This window comes from Primulina tabacum, chromosome 13 (assembly GCF_025594145.1).
Source record: "Primulina tabacum isolate GXHZ01 chromosome 13, ASM2559414v2, whole genome shotgun sequence".
Taxonomy (NCBI): Eukaryota; Viridiplantae; Streptophyta; class Magnoliopsida; order Lamiales; family Gesneriaceae; genus Primulina; species Primulina tabacum.
The window spans coordinates 30664326-30688121 of NC_134562.1; the positions used below are offsets into that span (position 1 = coordinate 30664326).

General features: G+C 35.3%; 3 protein-coding genes across 4 annotated transcripts; 1 reads left to right on the forward strand and 2 right to left on the reverse strand.

The window, feature by feature from the left end:
- Window positions 1–336: 336 nt before the first annotated feature.
- LOC142523352 (non-specific lipid transfer protein GPI-anchored 1-like) lies at window positions 337–1504 on the reverse strand. The gene is made up of 2 exons (XM_075627124.1): window positions 969–1504; window positions 337–663 (listed from the first exon to the last, which is right to left on the reverse strand). Exons 1-2 carry the CDS (start codon window positions 1324–1326, stop codon window positions 455–457), a joined length of 567 nt encoding a protein of 188 aa, XP_075483239.1. The 5' UTR covers window positions 1327–1504; the 3' UTR covers window positions 337–454.
- Window positions 1505–15468: 13964 nt separating this feature from the next.
- On the forward strand, window positions 15469–16803 carry LOC142523110 (transcription factor TCP20-like). 2 transcript variants are annotated; one of them, XM_075626755.1, is made up of 3 exons: window positions 15469–15483; window positions 15583–16500; window positions 16622–16803. In XM_075626755.1, the coding sequence occupies exon 2, from the start codon at window positions 15607–15609 to the stop codon at window positions 16366–16368; it is 762 nt and encodes a 253-aa protein (XP_075482870.1). In that variant the 5' UTR covers window positions 15469–15483; window positions 15583–15606; the 3' UTR covers window positions 16369–16500; window positions 16622–16803. The 2 variants fall into 2 exon arrangements, with proteins under 2 accessions (XP_075482870.1, XP_075482871.1); XM_075626756.1 differs by lacking the exon at window positions 15469–15483 and having other exon boundaries at window positions 15548–16370; window positions 16451–16500.
- A 279-nt stretch (window positions 16804–17082) lies between these two features.
- On the reverse strand, window positions 17083–18909 carry LOC142521997 (peptidyl-prolyl cis-trans isomerase FKBP19, chloroplastic-like). The gene is given in 8 exon segments (XM_075625173.1): window positions 17083–17361; window positions 17442–17517; window positions 17952–18007; window positions 18113–18157; window positions 18249–18322; window positions 18325–18367; window positions 18456–18541; window positions 18900–18909. Coding segments are annotated over 8 exon segments (486 nt in total). The 3' UTR covers window positions 17083–17265.
- Between the last annotated feature and the right edge of the window lie 4887 nt (window positions 18910–23796).

Here is a 23796-nt window from a genome sequence, read left to right on the forward strand (position 1 = left end):
TCGTATTTTGTGATACAGATCTCTTATTTGGACATCCATGAAAAAATATTACTTTTTATGCTAAAAGTATTAATTTTTATTGTGAATATCGATATGGTTGACATATCTCACAAATAAAGATCCATATCACAATAGACCTACTCTTCTCTGTAAAGTACATTTCCAATCTTGTTAAATCATTATTTATTTCACAAATTCGAAACACCACATTAAATTAATGAGTTTAAAACCAGGAAATCAATCAACCAACCAACCTGCAGTATATATCTACGCATTCTTAGAACATGCACAGATACAAAACTAGCTATAGTTACGTACTAAATTTTGGCAAAAAGATCAGCAATCTAGAAATGGAACCAAATCGAAACTTTAAAAGTGCGTACGACATTTGACTTACAACAGATCTCGTGAGCAAGATAAAACAGATGGATTAAAATATTAATAGAGCTCAAAATCAAGCATGAAAAAAGAGAATGGAGAAGATAGGCAGAATGGAAACCAGCAGCTGCACCAGAACCGGCAGAGGCTTGCGCCAAATTACACTAGAATTCCCAACACCTGTCGTGGGCGCCGTAGGAGTCGCCGTGCTTGGGGTCGTCGTTGCGATGGAAGAATTGGAGAAGATAGCAGCGTCGGGGGATTTCGGATCCAAGTTCAGAAGTTCTGCATGTCCACGCGGGAATTACATAATAAAGTAAAACCCGAGTTTCTTCGGGAAAGATTACCAAAAATCTTGTTCACATTTAAGCTTTTTGCTTCTACACTTGGGAGATGCATGTTTTTTTGTCATGCCCCTAGTGAACACTCCGAAAATATATATAATGATAATAAAAAAATGAATATATTGAAATATGAACAACGTTTAACTATTAAAAGAACCAAGATCCAAAATAAATGAACTTAAACGATAAATTTGGCTATTTCCCCAGTTTGTTTGTGTACGTAAGAAAAAAGAAATGAAAGCTTACTGGGGCATTCGCTGATACTCGCATTGGTGAGCTTACAGGAAGACGACAACTGAAGCAAGCGAGCTTCCTGGATTCCCATGCTCTTCAAGGCGGAGTTGGACCCGTTATGAATCTGCTCAATCAAAAAACACAGGCAAGCGGGGTCGCGGTCCTTGATCTCCGTCACGGACTCGCAGCAGACCTTGCTCGGCGTGTCCGCCTTGGCCGTGACGAAGGGCAAGCAGTCGGTAACCTTCTGAAACTCCGACGCACACTTCGTGGCGAGCGTGTCGTCGGCGGCGTAAGCAGAACCCACAACTATAGCCAGCAGCAGCACCGCAGCCATCTTCAATATCCCAACCCTTGCAGACAACTCCATCGTACTTTTTTTCTGAAAGTTTCTTCGTTTTTCGATGACGTAGAACTCGAGAAGGAGATCGATACGACTAAATGTAAGACAAAGTCCTTTACTGCGTGGATAGACAGATACAGAGTGGTGGTTGTGGCGAGCGAGTTAAGGCATTTAATGGATAGGGCGGTGGCTGCAAGCGGGGCTGGCTGGCTGTTTATTTATTACGGATGGGATATTAAATGGCTCTGGGTTTGACCACGCGTCGCAGAAGTTTGGCCACGTGGCACTGTCCTAATATTAGGCATACTCGCATTTCCAATACCAAAATAGATAGGTTTGTTTTTTCAGGTGGAATAAGATTATGATTGAAAGAAATAATTTTATAAAAAACAATTCTTGTAAAGCGATTTCGAATTTCTTCACGACTTAGCCAGTGGGTGGCTGTATTAGCAAAATATAAGAAGAAATATGATTAAAATGCTGAAATTGGATTATATAGTAAATCTGCGCGTCGCGAAAAATCGTTTTTGTTGCAGTAAACATTTCACTCATATATTATACAAACTAAGAAACATTTACTTATATGTTGCATACGATATTACCGTTGAAGAGATATCAAAAGTTGTTAATATGAACGACGGACGTCGGGTTGGATACACTATTAGCAATAAAAAAAATTAAAACAAAAAACATGTCAATCTATAATGTCATGAATAACATATTTTAACTATTTACATCATAAAAATAAAAATAATATATATAAACTTACAAGATGATTTTGATGATTCTTTTTTAATGGGATAATGAATTATGATTTATTATAATTTTTAATTTTTTTTTTAATTCTGATTCTATTGTAGCTTAAAACAAAAGCTTATCTCTTTAATTTTTCTAATTATAGATTAAACCAAAGTTTGTCTCTTTAGTTTTTGCTTTATCAAATTATTGAAATTTACTATTCAATCACATATTATTGGGAATACTTTATCTTTTATTAAAAGGAAAAAATTAGGAATTTACTTTAATTGATACTAGTACTATTCTTGCTGTGCAATGCATCTATTTTATTAACTTTTGTATTTAATATAATTTTTATACAATAAAATATATATAAATGATATCGGAGTAGTGTTTCCATGTTTATGTAGAGAATTTTTTTAAAAAAAATTGCATTTAATGTATTTGTAAAAAAGATTGATATCGTGGAGAAATGTATTATGGGGAAAAATATAGTATTTTTTTGACGAAAAATTAACTTGTTTTGAAGACAAAAATCAAATATCATACTTAATATTATAATATATGGGTTATGATCGTAAAATAGTGTAGAAAGGGTAAAATTTTCTTCTAAATTTGAGTTAGCTCTAACGAGAGGTAGCTCTTACTAACTGATTCTCAACCAGCTAGATACAGGTAGACCACTTAAAAGTGCGAAAACGATCTGGCTGATACAATTGATTGATATTTTAAAAAATTAAACAGATTGAAGAACTAAAAAGACATAATAAATAACAGTTCAAAGTAAGTAACACAAGATTATTAAAAGTTCGAAGACAATATCCTTCCATCTCTCTCATTCTCACTTACGAAATAAATTCACTAAAAAACTTTAGATTTATAACAACTTGAAAAAAAATCACTGAAGTTAGGACTTGTTCGCTATCTACGTTGAAACTCCTAATATATTCTACAATACTATCACACAAAAACATTGTCGATCTTGGTAGCTTAATAAGTAGTTAATCTTACAAAGAATTAGCAATGTGCAAGCAAGTAATCCATTTCGAATTAGTGTTGGGAATCCGTTCACTTGGCTGATATGTTTTGGGAATAATATATTATTTATAATGTAATATTCAGTATAATATTTTTTTACACCAAAATCCCAAATTTAAGAATAATTTTATATACAATGCTCTTACTCGTTTCATTAATAAATTATAATTGAAAACGAATAAAATCTTAATAAAATTAATATTCAGTAAAATAACTAATGAATAAAATTATTACCACTTGGAATCAAATGATTAAATCTTGTCATCCTTCTAAAAAAATATTAAATGTTAAATAAAATGTTTCTGAAATTATTTATTGTGTGAATTTGGAAAAGATTATATCTTAAATTAATTCATTTGACCTTTCAAAAAAAATATAATTTAATTAATAAAATTGTATTACTTATTTAAATATGTAAAACTGAAAACATCCATGTTGAGAGCAATAAAATTCTTACTTGAGCAGCAATCAAAACAAGATGTTCATGTTGTTATATTATTTAAAAGATTAGAGTTAAATCGTACTGCATCTGTCCCGTTAATTTAAGCATATGGTGCTTTCATACAAACGTAAATTTACCATTACTTAATAAATTTTTTGCAAGTGATTTTTTTTACAAGTAAATGATATTAAATAGAGGTATATTGGTAAAATAGTCTGAAAAATAATACTAAATATAAAAATGAATTTTATAATTGAGGCGGATGAGAAGAATACAACTTAAATAAATGAGACGAAGAGAGTATTAACTTATTATAACTTCAATAAAAATAATGAAACTATGATAATCGATTTTTTTTAAAAAAAAAATTGAGATTTCCCCGAAACTTTTTAAAAATAGATTTGGTTAATACTCTATTTCCAAATTTCGTTCCCCATCGACCTAATTAACCGTCTTCTGTGTGGAACGTGCTGCTACCGACTTTGATTGTGTGCACTTGTCCACATGCCCTCAATTAATGTACACGAGTCCTGCCCAACTTTCAGGCAGACAGGCAGGCTTTCTCGTTTAATTTGCGAGGATTTAATTAATAAAAATAAAATAAAAATAATAAACGTGTAGATGCAGCCAAATAAACGATATCAGATTGAGATTTCCATAAAATTTAGATTAGAAGTTCCGAAAATTCGTTCACATTAGTTTCGAAATTTTTGATCTGGATCAAGATTTTTTTTTCAAATTGACTCTAGAATTTCGAACAAGGCTACAGGAGGGGGCAGCAGGCGAAACGTTGCAGAAACTTTCTCGGGAGGAGGCCATAAATTCGAACAAAAGGAAGAATATTTTTGAGCAAGAAGAAGAATATTTTCGAGCAACACCCCTTTGCCCTTCACGTTATTAAGAAAAATCTATAAACGAGTTTACTGTTTTCGAAATAAGTATATGTTTTAAATCGATTGAATATGCCTTTCTTTGTGAATGTACTTTTTAAAACAAAAAAGTATGGTTTTAAGGATGGTTATGATTCGAAATATTAATTTGATAGGAATTCGGAAATTTATGATATGATATGACCTCTAAACAGTTGGATTATAACCGTTTTACGGCCTCGTCTCTTGTAAGATTAAAAATTAAGGACTAATCGGTGATACATGAAAGAATCTATATGGGATTTTAGTGTTATACGATGATGATATGTTTATGATATGATTATGATATGTCGTGATATTTTCGAAAGTTCATGTATTTGATTTTTATAAATCTTGCTATATTTATTTTCAATCAACCTCGACTTGTTAAGTTTTTCCTTACAGTCCATTTCCGAGATAATAACGAAGACCAATTAGATGAGGATGAACAAACTATGTTTTGGAGCTGATGAAGAATATATCTCCAAGTTTAAGAACTTATCTTAGTTATGTTATTTCAATTTTAATTAAGTAGTAAAAAGCTTATGCAATTCTGTTTTTATTTATGAGAATTTTCTTCTAAAGACAAGTTATTTCTGATTGATTTATGAATTGATTTGTTTAGTTTATGTTGTATTACAAAACTTGTTATTTTTCGAATTTTATTTGTCAAACACGCAAATGTCGAACACTCTAAACGGAGTCCAAGATTTATATGGCGAATCTCCTTCAACATTCGAATAGTAAAATAATGAAAATATTTTAAGTGAATGATGAATAATGATGTGAAGTTTATAATTTTGAAAATTTTTTATGGTAAATGTGTGGGAAACAAAATTTTTCTCAGATATTTTTAGAATGAAATTCCATTGATATATTTTTTTTTATTTTGTGAAATTATTATGTTAGATGTCATTTCTCCTCGTAATTATTTATAATGGACTTGTCGATATCGATATATATATATATTTTATGAATGTCTAAATCACAAGTGAGGCTCTAATCCAATTCACCAAGGCCAAAAGGTGAAATCAATATTTTAAACTAAATATAAATAAAAAAAATATTTAAACACAATAGATAAAAATACAACACTATCCCTTTATGTCGTAATTGTCCAAATTTCAACAAAACGCCTAAAAGAATAAGAAACATACAAAGCAATTGAACACCTTGTATTCGCAATATTTTGCAAGATACATCTACTTTAAGCACAAAATTCAATATGATGTTTTGCCGTATGAGCATTCCAAATCACAAAACCAAATGAACTTCTAATATGTTTCTTGAACTTTCAACTTAAACGAATGAAATTATATTCAACAACATGAATTTGTTGAAAATGTATAATGTAACCTTATTCCAATATGAGGCAAGAGTCTATTTATACATTTTCAAAGATCGGAAGGGTTTTTTTGCGATTAGTTGTGTATCTTGGATGAGAATGAATCCGATCCATTGGATCTTAATCTCATGGTGTAGATTATATCTCATTTGGTGAGTCACGACCATTAGATCGCATCTTTTTATCATAGTTCAACCTGGTATGTCAGTTTGAATTGGATGATCTAATTGTATTTTTTCAGGATGATTATAACCTTTGGATGTCCACCTAGATCTAGTATATCTCAATCATCAGTCTTAATATAATGGTCCAAATTTAATCTCCTTGATCTAGATCAATATAGCCCATCTGATCATCATCCAACGGTCCTGGTCGCATCGATTCTTGAATCATCTCACCCTTTCATCCTCACCCTTATACATGTCAAAACGGGATGGCGAGCTCGCCACCCGCCGCAACCCGTCATTAGACGGGGCGAGGCGGGCCTCTAAATGGCCAACCCAGCCCAACCCACCTTGGGCCGCGGGTTAGGCGGGCCAACCCGCATATTATTTTTTTAAAAAAAAATACTAAACAGTATTAAAATAAACATAGAAGAAAAATATATTTCAGTCAAATAGTTTCATAAAAAACTAAAAAACATTGAAATAAGACATTGACAGCATACAATAATCAACATAATCCATAAAAAATAAAGTACTTATTCTAATTCACACAAGATTTTATCGTACACATGTACTAAAAATTAACTCATGTAATATCACCAACCGTAAATACAATGAAACCTTAAAATGTGAATTTCAAATCTTTTTTAGTATACACTTTCTCCATTTTCTTAAGGGTTTGTCCTCACAAGAAAACAAAAATTAACGATCTTAAGGGTTTGTCCGCACAAGGCACCTAGCTCTTACCATCCACATTTTCTTAAAAAGTGAGAAACATTGGAAGATAAAAGAAAGTCGAGAAAATAGACGGTTGTAAATTTCAGAAAATATTATGTATTCAACAATACACATAATTACTTTATTTACTATATTATTTCGATAATTCTGGATTAGTTCGAGTTAAACATTAAAGAAACGGGAGGAGACTGGAGAGTATAACATTTTCAAAAAAAATAGAAGCATAGATATTTTACCAGAGTGATTGAAGTTAGGCATATGAGAAAAAATAAAGAAGAAATAGGAATTTTTAGATAAAACTTAAAAATATAAAATTCTACCCTAATTTGGCGGGCCAGCCCGTCCCGTTTAGGCCCGACCCGTCTTGGCTCGCAATCCAAACAGGCTCAACCCGTTTGGCCCGCCTCCAAACGGGCTGTTATTTTATCAACCCAGCCCGCTAAAATTTTTATGGCGGGGCGGGCCGTCACGACCCGACGAGCCCGACCCAATTTGACAATACTACTCACCCTTCATATCATGACCCATCAGCTCGTAACCGCTGCCATCTCACTCGTCCTAATGGCGCACAATCACTCGCCACATCACCCAATCACTGTCATGTATACTTTGACTGGATCATAACCATGTCATCAAACCACCATTTTCGAGTCATATAAAGAAATACTTATCACCACCAATGCGTTCTTTGCGTCCGTGCACGGACTCGTTTCCGGACTGCACCTCCATCACCCTCAGTCGACATTGGCATGACTTGACTTAAACATAAGTAAACAATTACATTACATAATTGTACACGAAGAAGGTTTCATTGGATTGGTTTTCCAAAATAAGACAAGTTTCTTCTCCTCTCATACACAAGATTAATGGACTTTTAAGTACTAATTCCAATAATTAATTTCTCATTTACTCGAAATTGGTTTTGATCAAATTAATATTCTAAAAAATTTACTCGAAATACTGATTTCAATTTTCAAGTAAATTTAAAATTTTTAAAACAAGTAACATTCGATTAAATTTCGAAATTTAATGGGCCTCAAAACCAGCATCAAGCTATTATTTTTAGGATATCACAATCATTTATATTTCACATATAATATGCCAATTATTATTATATAAATAACATTAAAACACCAGCCTATTTTTGAGCCTAGTGGACTAAATGACATATTTGTTCTTTCAATACTAAATGCAAAAAAAAAAACAAAAAAAAAAATAAATAATGTCCTTTTTTTCAAGAAAAAGGTATTCAACCCAAATAAAGCTGGACTGGGCCTCAACTATGAGTTAGGTAGTCTTCAAAGATGCGGATTGCTCTTATTTTATCAGAATAAATTATGATTAAGTCGAAAATTTCAACTGAATTAATCACATTTTGTAGAAGACTATTATTTTGCTACTAAATAAAACTATTACTTTCTGGCATGATCACCCCGACGTTGACGCATTGATGAATTACATATTTACCCTTGATTATGAAATTTTCCAACAAATGATTTTGGGAGGTGAAAGTGTGTATTTGATATTAATTTTTGAGAAGTTTGTTTCCCCTATTTATAGCAAATCATGTAAAATTTTAAAATACTATTAAATAATATATTTTCGTATTTGTATTGATGTATGTATATATATAATAAATAGATTAATTTCGGGAAATAGTCACATTAAGAAGTAGAAATTATTGGGAAGATAGATAATGTTCATTACTATCTTCCAAAAATACTTCGGTTCTCTAATATTGTTTCCTAAAAATATATCTATCTCAATTTTCACAATTTGGAACAAGCTGTATTTCAGGTCAGTTGGACAAAATCGGATGTTATCGAGGTCTAACTGATCGCTGAATTATCGAACTGATTGTAAGAAAACAGCAATCAGTTGGGTATGTTCAGTTGCGGCATTTTGGTCATATATCTCAGCTCGGTTATTAGAATGAACAGATTCATTATGCATTGAAAAGATAAGACGATGATCTACAAATCATCTTCAGAAGTCAAAAGTCTGAATCGAAGCTTAAGATGCTGATAAATGACGATGAAGTTACTGGTTCTGCACAAACTGAAATCAGCCTAGGCTGATTTCAGCTTACCAACTGAACTAAACTGAACCAAACTGAACCAGCTGCTGCTGACCAACTGAAATGAACTGAACCAGCTGCTGACCAACTGAAACTGAACCAGTTGAACTGTGCCAGCTGCTGACCAACTGAACTGAACCAGTTGAACTGAACCAGACCAGCTGAAACCGAACCGAACCAGTTGAACTGAACCAGCTAAACTGAACCAGACCAGCTGAAGATCAATTGACTAGAGTTGACTACTCGAGAAAATGCCTAACAAGACGAATTTGACCGTTGCAATATCAGAAATAATACATAAACTTTTCAAACGGTCATATTCTTGTGTCTAACGTGTATATCATTGTTGGGGCTTATAGATACAACATCTTGAAGATCAAACAAGAGCTTTTGAAGAAGATTCAAAGCATGAGCAGTTAACATGAAGAAATCAGCTAGTTGAGAAAAGCTCTTGTGTGATGATACATCTGAGATGTACACTGTAAATGATAAATTTCTCACACACAATCACTCACACATATACAAGAGAGTTGAAATTCAAATATTAGTTGAGTGAGTATTCACACAAAGACGTAAAACTATGTGTTTGTAGTCTTTGCATATGAGATATTAAACAGTATGTTGATTGTGATGTGCTGCCTGCAATCTTGAGTGCTAGGAGTTCTAGTTGGGTACTTCCCTTTCGGAGTGAGTTTGTACAAAAAGTTGTATAAATCAAAGTCTTCTAGTGAATCTTTCCCAATGTGTAAGAAGGGGTGACGTAGGAGCATTGGAAGTCTCCGAACATCCAGAAACAAATTTATGTCTCTTTATTTATTGTATTTACTTATCATTTCCACTGTTTTAAAGATGTATTGTTGAAGCATTTTATGTTTTCTTCAAATACCAAAATATTGCATACCAAGTGTTTGATAAAAATACTTCAACCAAAATATTTTTACTCATTCAAATTGCATATATTTTAAATGGTTTACAAAATTTTTAATCGATTTCCACGAAGGATTATTTCGAGTGTCTTCCGCTTGGTTTGAAAATCAAACTCGATTTAATTCATCGGTGTTCAATATTTCAAGATCGAGCTATTGTAGCTCAACGATTATCCCTCTAATCGATCTTAACAATACTATTAAATAATATATTTTCGTTTTTGTATTGATGAAAAAAAAAATAGATTAATTTCGGGAAATAGTCACATTAGGAAGTAGAAATTATTGGAAAGATAGATGATGTTGATTACTACCTTCCAAAAATATTTCCGTTCTCTAATATTGTTTCCTAAAAATATATCTATATCTCAATTTTCACAATTCTACAGAAATAATCTATTATTATTTTTTAGTTTAATATAATAATTTCAAAACTTTTATAGGTGAATTAAATTGAATATTTTTAAATTATACATGATGATTTAATATATATTTACCATATTTTAATTAAATTAAAATATTGAAAATTGTTCATTCAAATGACTTAGGGCATCCGCATCCGTCCATATTAATCTATGTTATTAACTTTCCATCTCCTCAAAAATTATGGGGTCCACGAGCCACATATTCATTATATTAACACTTTCACATTATTAACACACACTCACATTCATTTAATATCAACTTTCATTATTTATGGGTCTCACTGTCCACTTACTCATTTTTTTTTAATTTTAATTAATTCAATATCTTTTTAATTTTATTAAAATTTTACAACAAATATTATTAAAAATAAATAGTATTATTATTTTAAAAAAACTTAATTTCAATATTCATTAAAATATTATTAAAAAATAAAAAAATGTTGGACTCTTTTATTTAAAATATTATTTAAAAAATGAAAAAACAAAATTTTAATAGTTTTATTGAGACAAACGGCCAATTTGGAAATTGTGGTGGATATTGTGTAGAAGAAACAAATCGAGGTCGATTTTGTGAGTTCTGACTATTGTCACCCATTTGGCTAAAAATTATGATTCAACAAAGAAATGATGAAAATGAAATTGAGAGTGTGAGAAGATATAGAAGAGATACTGAATGTGATTACTAAAGATAGATGTTTTGAGATGAATTTGTAGAAATTGATTAGTATTTATAGTGAATAAATTTTAGTATATATATATATATATATATATATATATATATCAAACGGCTAGTTTGACATTATATTCTACATATAGCCGTTTGAAAAGAGCCGTTGGGGAGAATTTCTTCAGAACATGCCTTAATTAGCAACGGTTTGTGAGAAAGCGTCGCACATAGCGACAGTTTTTCAGTTTGTGAAAAATCGTCGCAAATAGCGACGGGTTTTGAGAAACCGTCGCAAGTAGCGACGTTTTTCAATTTGCGACGGTTTACGAAAAACTGTCGCTATTTGCGAAATAATGCCGTTCATTCTGATGAATTTCTTGGTTGACATGGCAGCCAAGATTAATAATTCATGCACCCACATTGGTGCATGAATATTAATGAGTGTTAATAATCACCCATTAATGCATCAACGTGGGTGCCCTTAATTCGCTTTGATTATTGCCAACGGAACCATACTCGCAAGTCAAACATATGTGTATGGTAGCCTTGTTTGTCTCGAGTAGTCTATAGAGAATCTAGTTAGACCCGTTCAGCTCAAATTTAATGGGAAAATAAGAATTAGACTTTAGTTGCCGCTGATTTAATTTTCCAAGTCTTCGACTAGATATGAGGTTGATTTTACATTCTTTTTTCACCACACACTTCACACTCTTAATCAAATACTACGCTATTTCCACGTACTCATATAATTTAATTATTTGAAAAAATTAATTTTAACAAAATAAACTATAAGCGAGAAAAAAACATTTGAACTTTGAGATAAATTCGAGCTTTGAGTCCCGAAAAAAATTCTCTTCACAGATTCTAAAAATCTATTCTTTTATTTTATTATTTATTCAACTCTCTTTGAACAGTTTGAAATTAAACTACATATAAGTTTAGCTTGAATTGAAAATTCTATATTTCATTGCTTTTACTTTTCCCTATAATTTCATTTTTAAAAATCAAATATGAACACAATGTTGTCGTTAGCTAAATTCTTGGAGGCAGAAAGGAAAAGTCAATAAATATAGGTTGGTTGCATGCGGAATTTTCAAATTGATTTTGAGTTTCATGCCTTTTTGGAATATCGTATTTTTTAAAATATACATTTATTATACAGTAATTAAATAAAATAAATAATTTTTTTTTATTGAATATAAAATAAATAACTTTGAATTAAAGTGATTATTACAATGGGTATCATATGTCAACAACTTTGATTAAAAAGGGGTGTCCCATATGCCTCAAAGCTGGCCAACATAATACACAACGCACCAAAATTCGATCATCAGTCCCACCTACCATTTCTTTATCATTTATAATTCTAAATATTATAATTTATATCAGAATAAAAGAATATAATTTTACTCAAACACCAATGGTTATCATATTGACACTAGTACTACGTTGGAATTGAGCTGTGGCGTGCTACTTCCAAATCTGTGGACGTAAACGAATTGAATCGAACCGAATAATATTTATATTTTTAGGTTTAAAGTCAGATTTTGAATTTTTTCGAGTTCGTCAACTAAAATTTGAATTTGAATTCAATTTTTTATGTTCGAGTCTAGCTACAGAGCTCTTTAAATAAGTATTTAAATTACAGTTCGTGACACTGATTGATTTTGATACCCAATGTATGGATCCACTATCCCTGGCTTATCCCTAGCTCAAATGAAAGACAGGCCCATCAAGGGTCAATGTATTCTCCTATAAATAGTCAGGTTTGAGTGTTTAATTCAGGAAATTCACTATATTATTTTTTCAGTAGCGTCCTTAGCTGCTCCTCCCTTATATCCTCAGTATCTGACTTGAGCGTCGGAGGGGCTACGTCAGGACACCCTCCTGACCCCTTTTTATCGGTCTTATTCGTGATTTCAGGCTCAGGATAATTGCGAAACCTGCGTCTGGACTAGTAACAATTGCTAGAATCGGACCCTAAAATTTTCCGTGAGTATCAGATTTAAATATATATTTAAAATGTCGATATTGATATATATTTTAGTCCCAAAGGACTCATACATTCAAGCTAATATTGAAATCGATCCGGAAAGTTAAACAAAGGCATGATTCATTTATGGGGAAATAATGTCAGAATTCAAGTGGTCGATGTATTACGTGAAAGAATGTTTTAAGTCATCTCTTCCTCTATCTTGGATTCTATTTTCAAATATTGATATTCACTATTTTTCAAATAAATTGAAAAGCTAGAAGCCAGAAAGTTATTACATTCAAAATTTAAATTTACGTTTTAATTTTTTTCCCTCACATTTTTTGAAGCTGAGAGATGTTTGTTATAATTGAATATCAAATCCGAAATTTCATCATAAACTTGTAGTCATGATTTCATCTGAGTTACAAGTCATCAAGCACATTTATATTTAAATACATAATTAGATATTTTTTTTTCAAAGAAAAAAATTATTTCAAAAAGCTCTTATTGAAAAAGTATCTTTTTTTTCACCATGACTGTTACTACATTTACATTGGACAAAAACTTGTTGGTAACAAAATGATGTGTTGTTGGTGAGACATCAAACTTAAATTACTATTCTTTAAACAAAATGAGTATAATGGTGAGTATGATCGAATCCACAGAGAATAGAAGATTTATTTCATTCTAGGAGAAACAATTAAAAAAAGAGAGATTTTTGGATAAGAACTAAATAAAATACTAAGACTAAAATTAGCAAGCAAGAAGAAATAATAAATATAAACGAAAATTTAAACTGCCAAGGTGAGCATATAAAAAGAGGAATTCAATTATGATTCAAAGTGGTTCCACTATTCAATTATATCAATGTTCACCGGCTAAAAAATCATTTATTTATGTAGTTCCAAGTAATTAACCTTATAATTATAAGAATATTCATTAAAATACTTGTGTTTCTCTAATGTAATTGACCACACTCATCATCAACTCGAACTTTGTTAGTAGCCAACAGTGCACAATGATGTTTATTAAAATAGTTTTTTCGTTTTGTGAAAATAATTAATTATAAAATATAATAATCGAGATAATTGCAATTGATAAATCAGTTTCCTCGATTTATTTAGATTAAATATTCTATGATGCACAACACACCTAATATATCGCTATTCAAGTACCAATTATTCATGACAATTACGGATAACTAAATTCATTGATATCAATTATAAATCACACATCAAATTAAATTGTCAGATTATTCGACATAAACTTTCATAAATTAAATCAAAAATCAAAAAATACTTGAACAAATAAAAATATTAAATTAAAACACAAAAGTCACGCAGTGATAAATTGAAATAGATGAAATATCCATTGAATCAGACTTAGAAAATTAGCCAAGCGTAACTTGATTTATAATCTCATGTAAAATAAAGAAAAGATGAAAAATTGAGAGAAAATTCCTGCACCTCATGCTTCTTGTACACTTGAAGATTGTGTAATTCCAATGATATTGTAGTCTTTCATGGGTGGACAAAAGAGAGAATATAGAATAAAAATAAAATAAAATACAAAAATAAATACAATCCTACTATGATAGAATGAAATCTATCAACAACAAAAAAATTATTTTTATTTATCAAATTTTTCGTTATCTCAATGATAAAAGTTTTTTTCATCCAAAACATTCAATGAATCAAATACCACAATTAAGATTTCTGAAATATAATATTTTTATCATCAATTTCGAGCTCCATATGCAGACACAAAGTACGACCACGCTTTATTCCCGATCTTCTTCTGTTATGGTCATTTTTTCAAAACTACATCTTGTCAACTTCAAATATGATAAAAATAACATTTTTAGCTCAAATTTGCTCCAAGATCAAAAACTTTTTCATACAACAAAACAACAGCCAAAATATATCAATTAAGCATTATGGAAAATTAAGATAATGAAAAAGATGATAACAAAAAATACAAAGTACCTATCACAAAATAAATTATTCTATGAAATCATTATGATTCCTTAGTTTGAGTGATGATGAATCCTTGTTCCTTAAAGCTGAAGCCTAAGCCTCTCTTCTTGTTAACTAATTTCACACTCGACCTGCCCGCAGCAAGACAACCAATTAGCAAAATTTTCAAATTTGGTACCATAAGTATTACACAAGATTCGTTTTAAAACAACTTCTTTTATATTACATCCGGATAATTTCTTCATGTATAAAAAAACTCATCCGTGGTTTCTATCATAATCTAATGACCGACGATACGCTGAAAGAAGTTCTTTTTCTATACAAAAAAAAATCATTGGATTGAGACGGTTTCCTTCAAGATTAAGTGATGTTCATCATAATCTAATAAATGACGATATATTGAGAAAAATTCTCTCGATATAATATAGAATAATAGTGTATTTCCTTTTCCTAGTATAGAATTTACCTATTAAAATGCAGTAAAATTTAAAAATCTTGATCGATGACAACGCAGCTGAACTGATCATAGGAGTCTGACAAAGTTTCCCTTTTGCTCCACAGAAGATTTTGCCATCAGGCAATATAATTTTGTCGTCGATCCTAATCCCTCATTTTTCCGTGTTAGAAACACCACAAGATTTCAATCACTGTAATGGGATTTCGGATTAAGACAAATAAACCTTAAAAAAATAGCATGCCGCGTAGAAAAAAATCATTGAAAAACTCTGTTCATGGTAAAGATGATATTCCAAGAATTCAGCCACGGTAATTTCTTTTTGGTTCTTTTTTTTAATGGAAGTATAGCTCAAGACTGACTTTTTTTTTCTTTTTTTTTTTACTTACGCGTCCGCTTCATCAATCAAGAGGACCCATTTCTACATTATAGAGATGGAGCACAAATCCTCAAAGGATCAGCTACCTGGTACCTCGAAAGAAAAGCCAGAGGATGATGCAAGAAAGAAGCAACTGGCCCCGAAGAGGACTTCAAACAAAGACAGGCACAAGAAAGTCGAGGGAAGAGGGAGAAGAATAAGGATTCCGGCGCTTTCGGCGGCGAGGATATTTCAGTTAACTCGGGAATTAGGCCATAAAACTGATGGGGAAACTATTCAGTGGCTGTTGCAGCAAGCGGAGCCGTCGATTTTTGCGGCGACTGGGACAGGAACTGTTCCGGCTTCTGCTATTGAAGGTGCAGGGTGCTCTGTTTCTGAACAGGGGACCTCTGTTTCCTCTGCTTTGTATTCAAGATTGAGTGAAACCGTGGCAGGGATTGGAATAAGGGGGAATTTGTCATTGAGTGAAGATTTTTTGGGAAAATCTCTTGGTGTTTGGCCTTATTTAAGTAGTTTCGGCTCTGGGATTTTGCAGAATCCGAATGTCTTGAGCTCGAATTCGGGGAATCCAAGTGCTAATTGTGTGAGCAAAGTTGGGTTTCAGGGATTTGAGTTTCCAGCTTCGATCAATTCGATTCATCAGTCTCCAGGGCTAGAACTAGGCCTCTCTCAGGAGGGGAATATTGGGGGGATAAATCTTCAAGGATTTAGTCAGTTTTACCAACAGATGGCTCAGAATGGAGACTACAACCGTTCCAATAATCATCAAGAACGAGATCATTCAAAGGATAATTCCCAGGGATCAACTGAATTATAGTAGTAAGGATATATTTGAAGACATTTATGGTTTGTTATTTCATGTATGTATGATTTTGGTAAGTGATGTAGTTGATCAACAGTTGTTGCAAGCTTAAAAGATCAGACTTAATGGAGGCAAAGATCAAAACAGGTAACAGAGATTTCCCTGATTTTTTTCCTAATTGTTTTAATTCCTATTTCCCTTGATTGCTTTGGTTTTAGACCTTTTTTCCAAAGATATTGAATCTTATTTCTTTTCTTTTCAATTGCAGTTGGAATAACTTATAGTAAGAGTGCCATGAAGATTGCTTGTGATATTTCTGTGGTGTCCAATTTTGAGGTGTGTTATTTATTTTTTGAAGATGTATTAGCTTCTATATAATACACAAAATTTGTAGGTCTTGTTGGTTGGTTTTTGTTTGGCCTTTAAAATATATATACAAAACTTGGATGATATCTGAAATAGAAGAGTCACATTTCGATTCGAATAAAATATGCAAGTGTTCCGAGTCTAGCTCCTGCGTTTATGTGTGTATCACGAGCGAATCCGTCAAAGATTTGTTTGGATGAGAGCTTGTTTGAGTATTTATGATTGCAGTGCTAACAAGAAAGGATGGAGGGTTGAAGCTAGTTAAGTGACCATCTTAGGCACTCATTTCACTTAGGACACGGCCACTCGGAAGACACTGATATGCAGTCTCTGGACACTGCTTGCTTGTCCATTTTATGAGTATTACATAAAAACATGATTACACATATATCCATAGAAGCATTGAGTGAGCTATCCATCCATCCAAAAATTATAAAATAATACAATCTGTCTTTAGTTTACTTGATTCTATAACACTAGGGATGCTCAAAGAAGAAAGAGAACAAATTCAAAACCTCTCAAAATCTTTAGCTGATCCAAGTTAGTTCAGTTTGATACAATTTTTATGAGCTCGATATCAAACAAGAGAGTCTTATCTATCAATCCTTGATTCCTCAACACAAAATCCAGTGCTCTTTGACCCTATCATGCAAAAGACCAACTTCATGTGAAGAAAGGGTAGAAAGAAAATTAAGTATTAACAGTAAAAGGGTATAGAGTACCGCAAACGTTGTTGGCCGGGGACCTTGCTTGTTGAAGTCGTTATCAGGATATCCTAGTTCTGGGGGAAGTATGATCCTGCAAAAATGTGGATATATTATAGAAAAGAATAAATGTTACTGCATGGCTTCTCTACCTTACACTATAGAAAATTACAGTTTACGACTCTCACGCACCGGCCATTGTGAGTCCCATTAATTTTAATAACATGTATCGAAGATTCTGTGGATTTCCAATTAATTTCCAACGAATCAAACTAAGCATACCATTGGATAATATTGCAGAAGCATAGATTGGATTTTGTTTTTAATTTGAGCTATTGAGGGGTGTCATATCCCTGGCTCGCAGGTCTATGCAAGCAAGATTTTACACATTTGCAAGCAACTACTTCCCATCCGTTCTCTCTTAATTGAAATGATTAATTCAAATTCAGAAAAGTCTATCCCATTATTTACACGTCCTCGCGATCTAACTTGGATGGGGTAATGTGGGAAAATCGGCATACATATTACCTTCTGATACCACCAAGAGCCATGCTCGACACAGCTTCCTCAAATGCAGGTATGACCTAGAGATGACAACAAAACAATAGTGACCTAACAGACTCGGAAGAGAGATGCACATCAATGCTAGTACAAAGCTAACGCGACTACATTAATAGAGTTCCCCCCACCTCTCGAGTTCCAAATCTGAATTTGTAGAAATCTTTATCATCACCCTGCATACAAAAACATGGAAAGAAAAGAAAAGCAAAAGATCAATTAGGTGTAGAAGGTACAGTATATAGGTTAAAGAGAAACAAGCATTGCCACAAAGGAGCCACCCTTTGTCTTGTTGCGAGCCTCAAATATCCGGCCACAATATCCAATGGTGTAACCGTATCATTTTCGCCTGACTTTGGACTGTGCCCACTTCCTAATCGCAAGTCCTGCCATTTTTGCATGTTTATATCAAGATCCAAAAAATATGAAACTCTAAAGTGGAGATGTACAAAAATATGCTATCGGACTTGAGACCTTATGCTGAAAACCTGAATTTGTTTCGGTGTAATCTTCATACCGCATCTTTGTCTTGCCATAATCCTTTCCCCGCAATGCTGGCACTGTATGCTCAAACAGTGAGCCTAACAATTAGTCTTCAAAGCTACTAGGCTGCAGATAATTATTCAAAGAACCAATACTCTATTCTCCACTTTAATTTTAAACTTGATAATACTTTGTGCATTACAGTCACCAAATCAATAGATATTAAACCAGATTCCCAAGTTGACTTTTGTGGTTTGTTTAAAGAAAGCACGAGACATGCGTATCTCGATGAGCATATGCTCTTCTCCGTTCATCCCACACAATGATCACTTGAATATATAACGCAAACAGATGCATCATGCAATGTTTCCCAAGGGGAAAAAACAGAGTAAAGAAAAAAAGAAGCGAACTAAAAGTGAAATGAGGTGAACTCACTGAACAGCATTTTACATATGCATCATGTTAAAATGACTAATATTTAGTTATTTTTATTTTTGATTTTTTGTGATTTTAATTTATATGTAATAATTTCAATATTAGTTCACCCTCTTTAATTTTTTTTTAATAATTTTAATCATGTCGGAAGGCTTTTCTACAAGTACGCTTAAAGTGGGGAAAAAAATTTCCTCTTTAGTATTCATAAAATGAAGTGGATATTTAATTTATAAAAATCAATTATAAATGCATTTAATATGAAAAAAATGAATTCCTAGAGTTTTTTTAGTAGAAAGAATTTCGAGAAAATGGTCTAATTCATCTTTGAAAAATTGGCTTAGGTCTTTGAAAGAGTCAAAATTTTGTTTTTATCTTAGAAGTGTTTTTTCTTTTAATCTTATGTGATACCAAACATTGTCCATATAGAATTAACTGTACATTCTGACATGACATCGAATGTTGTAGGAAAAATATTTTGACAAAATAGGTCCAAAACATTAGTGAATACATGTAGTATATAATGATACAAATAAAATATTTAGGACACACTTAATGACTTTATGCCTATGAAATTAAATCTCCAGCGACATCTAATTCTTGTAAAAGAGGTTGTGTCTTACGTTGTTCATCCTTAACATCGACAAGTCATTATCTATTATTTTATCCACAAATTTGTAAAATTGGGAAGAGTACTCTGTTATGGCCTCTGATACCCCATGGGCCTCCTAGGCTCGGATTATATCTTGGAGGCCCAGACTATATTTGGGTGGAAAGCCCATCAGGGCCCAGATAATCTCCTATAAATATCAGGTTTGAGCATACGGTTGATTCATTCACTGTTGTTTTCAGCAACACCCTTAGCTGCTCCCCCCATATATCTTCAGTCTTTGACTTGAGCATCGGAGGGGCTACGCCAGACACCCTCCTGGCCCCCTTCTAACGATCATATTTGTGATTTCAGGCTCAGGGTAATTTCAAAACCTGCATCTGGACTAGTGACACTTGCTGGAAGCGAACCCCAAAATTTTCTGTGAGTATCACTTGGCGCTGTCTGTGAGAGTCTGTGAGTTGAGACATAGAGATGGTAGGCAAGAGAGGGAGTAGAAGAGCTACCTCAGCATCGTCGCGCCCTCAGAGGGGATCCGAACAGTCTCATGCTGAGGCGAGGCAGGAACAACCTCGTCAAGATACCAGAACTGAACAACCTCGTCAAAAGACTAGGGCCGAGCAACCCCGTCCCAATGAGAATGTGGGGAACTTGACCCTGGAGCAGCTGGGCCAATCATCACTCGAACAGTGGATGAAGCTATGAAGAGGAACCAAGAATCTATGTTCGCTGAAGAGCAGACCACTCGCCAGGAGCGAGAGGAAAATGTTGAGGGACAGCAGAGTAGGATTGAAGAGACATAATCCCTCCCAAGCGAAGGGAATGAGGAGATGAGAGAGATGTGGATGGAAATACGGATGCTGAGACAGCAGGTGGGAAGCAGAGCACCGACCCCCAAGAGGGGAAGTCCTTTTTCACTGGCCATTTTGGAAGAAGGGCTTCCTCCAAATTTCCGGCAGTCGAATGTGGGAGAGTACGACGGACATACTGATCCCGAGGAACACTTGGGGAGATTTGAGAATGCGGCTCTATTGCATCAATATTCGGATGGAGTCCGGTGCAGGGTGTTTCTGGGCACGTTGGTGAGGTCAGCCCAGCAATGGTTTAACACCCTGCAGCCCAACTTCATACAGTCATTCGAGGAGTTTTCTACGGCTTTCTTGCACCGGTTCGCCAGCAGCAAGAGACATCAGAAAAATTATTTGAGCCTGTTCATGATCAAGAGGCTGAAACTTTGCGAGAATTTGTCCAGCGTTTCAACAGTGCGGCACTGGAGATACCAGCGGCTACCCCAGACATAATGATAAGTGCTTTTACCCAAGGGCTGAGGGGAGGAGAATTTTTCAAGTCATTGGTCAAGAAACCTCCGTCGAGCTATGATGATCTGTTGGCTCGGGCTGGAAAAATATGTGAATCTATAGGATACCCAGCGACACAGAAGGATGGAGAACCGGCCCGGAGGAAGTAGAGTTGAGGGAGCGGAGAAAGAAAGAAGGAAGAGGGGTGCGGGGGAAAGAGAGGAGGCACAGAATTAGAAGTAGAAGACAATTCTCATCACATGTTCCCCTGGATAGGAGTCGTGATGAGGTGATGGAGGTGAGGGAGCCCGCGGGGAGGTGGGAGAAGTCATGAAGGGTTGAGTGCAGTGCTAGATGGCCTTCGCGGGACAGACGAGAAGGATCCGCATCCGGGAGTCGACCGAGGTCTCGCCCGTCCCCTAGACGTGGTCAAGGCCCTCCATGGATAAATCAGGGGGGTTGGGGAGCAGAGAGGGGAAGGTCGAGGTCAAGATGTCCTTCAGGAGCCCGTCGAACCGAGGAGGGAAACGAATGAAGATAACCACCCTAAAAGAATAATGATTCATATTATCTCGGGCGGTGCTACTGATGGAGACTCTGGGCGAGCTCGGAAAGCACATAGGAGAAGGTTGGAGAACTTTGAGATATCTAGGGGTTCACACTTACCACAAGACCCCATCATCAGCTTTGGGCGAAAGATCTCCGAGACGTTGTGACTCCACATAACGATGCCTTGGTGATGACGGCCACCATTGCCAATTATGATGTGGCAATGATATTTATTGATAATGGAAGCTCCGTGAACGTCTTGTTCAAGAGCACGTTGGATCAAATGAAGGTGGAAGGATTTGAGTTTGAGCCGGTCTCCACCCCGCTATATGGGTTTGCAAGACACGCCATCCCGCCTTTGGGTCAGATTGTGCTTCCCCTATCCTTGGGGACTGATCCTCGGCGGGTAACAAAAATAATAGCGTTCACCGTGGTGGATACCCTTTCAGCGTATAATGGAATCTAGGATGGTCATCCCTGAAGGATTTCAGAGCCGTAGCTTCCACTTATCATCAGAAGCTTAAGTTTCCTGTAGGAAAAAGGAGTTGGATTCTTGTGCGGGGACCAAAAAGTCGCACGTCGATGTTATGAAGGGGTAGTGAGGGAGGAGGGAAAAAGAGCGCGTGTGGAGCTTAACATGATTAGGAAAGGAAGAAGTGGGTAACTTTGTCCTGTGGAGAGGTACAAGAGGAGCAGAGATGAAAGTTGGAGAATGCGTACGGGCAAGGCTCTAAAGAGGCTCAGGAACGCTTACCACCTTAGAGAATATTAATCTTGACTTGAATTTTGCTGTATTTCGTTTATGAATTTGTCTTGTGTTATCAGTGGAAATTTAATAAAGCCAAGTTCTTATATTAAGTTCGTGGATGTTGTTGTATTGTGAGGATGAAATAAATTTTATTTTCCTATTATGGCATCGCCTAGCAGATGAGTAGAGTGAGGAAAGAGAAAAATTTTATTTTCCTGCTAAGGCATCGCCTAGCAGAGGAGCAGAGTTGGGAAAGAGAAAAATTTTATTTTCCTGCTAAGGCACCGCCTAGCAGAAGAGCAGAGTTGTTAAGGAGAAAAATTTTATTTTTCTGCTAAGGCATCGTCTAGCAGAGGAGCAGAGTTGTGAATGAGAAAAATTTATTTTCCTGCTAAGACGTCGCATAGCAGAGGAGCAGAGTGGAGTAGAAGAATTTTATTTTCCTGCTAAGGCATCGCCTAGCAGAGGAGCAGAGTGGAGGAGTATAATTAAATTTTATTTTTCCTCCTATGGCACCGCCTAGCAGAGGAGCAGAGTGAGAAAGGAGAAAAATTTTATTTTCCTGCTAAGGCACCGCCTAGCAGAGGAGCATAGTTAGGGAGGAGAAAAATTTTATTTTTCTACTAAGGCATCGCCTAGCAGAGGAGCAGAGTTGGGAGGAGAAAAATTTTATTTTCCTGCTAAGGCCCGACTTAACAGAGGAGTTATGAGATGATGAGGTGAGAGTTTGATTTTTCCTGCTAAGGCCCGGCTTAGCAGAGGAGTTACGAGATGATGAGGTGAGAGTTTTATTTTCTTGCTAAGGCATCGCCTAGCAGAGGAGCAGAGTTTGGAAGAAAAAAAATGTTATTTTCCTGCTATGGCGTCGCCTAACAGAGGAGTTAGAGGGTGAGGGTGAAGAATTTTTATTTTCCTGCTAAGGCCCAGCTTAGCAGATGAGTTATGAGATGATGTGGTGAGAGTTTTATTTTCCTACTAAGACATCGCCTAGCAGTGGAGTTAGATAGTGAGGAGGTTGAAGTTTCATTTTTCCTGCTAAGGATTATTCTAGCAGATGAGTCAAGGGCACGGGAAAGTGAGAATTATTTTCCTTCAAAAGCTTAGTAGAGGAACCTTGAATATGGGGGCGACGAGGGCAGAAGGTGTTAGAAAAATTTATTCGGTTCGTCGATAACGAATTATGTTTGCCGCTGCGAAAATTACGGGGATCGACCTACCGGGTCAGGTCGCGGGGATCGTTCACAAGAGAATATCTCCATTGTAACCTCTTCGAAATAAAAATCGCAACATGCTTGGGCAGTGGCTTACGAGGTCGAGAGTGGTGGTGGCGGAGGGGCGAGCGTGGCGGTGGTGGCTGGGCGAGCACGAAGGCGTGCAGGGCGAGTGTGGCGTCAGGGGCGCTCAGGCGAGGGGTGAGCGTGGCGGAGCCGCTCGGGCGCTGGGCGAGCGTGGCCGGGGCGCTGGGCGAGCGTGGCTGAGGCGCTCGTGCGGGCGCTGGGCGAGCGTGGCGAAGGATCTCGGACAGACGCTGGGCGAGTATGGCGTCCGGGTAGCTCGGGCGAGGGGCGAGCGTGGTCGGGGCGCTGGGCGAGCGTGGCTGAGGCGCTCGTGCGGGCGCTGGGCGAGCGTGGCAGGGGCGAGGGGCGAGCGTGGCGGAGGCGCTCGGGCGGACGCTGGGCGAGCGCTGGGTAAGCA

Excerpts from the sequence above, each read along its gene's own strand:
- LOC142523352 (XM_075627124.1), bottom strand. The coding sequence starts at position 1,326 with ATGGAGTTGTCTGCAAGGGTTGGGATATTGAAGATGGCTGCGGTGCTG. Across the intron at positions 664-968 it reads GAGTATCAGCGAATGCCCCA|AACTTCTGAACTTGGATCCG; the intron begins GTAAGCTTTCAT and ends GTGGACATGCAG.
- LOC142523110 (XM_075626755.1), top strand. The coding sequence starts at position 15,607 with ATGGAGCACAAATCCTCAAAGGATCAGCTACCTGGTACCTCGAAAGAA.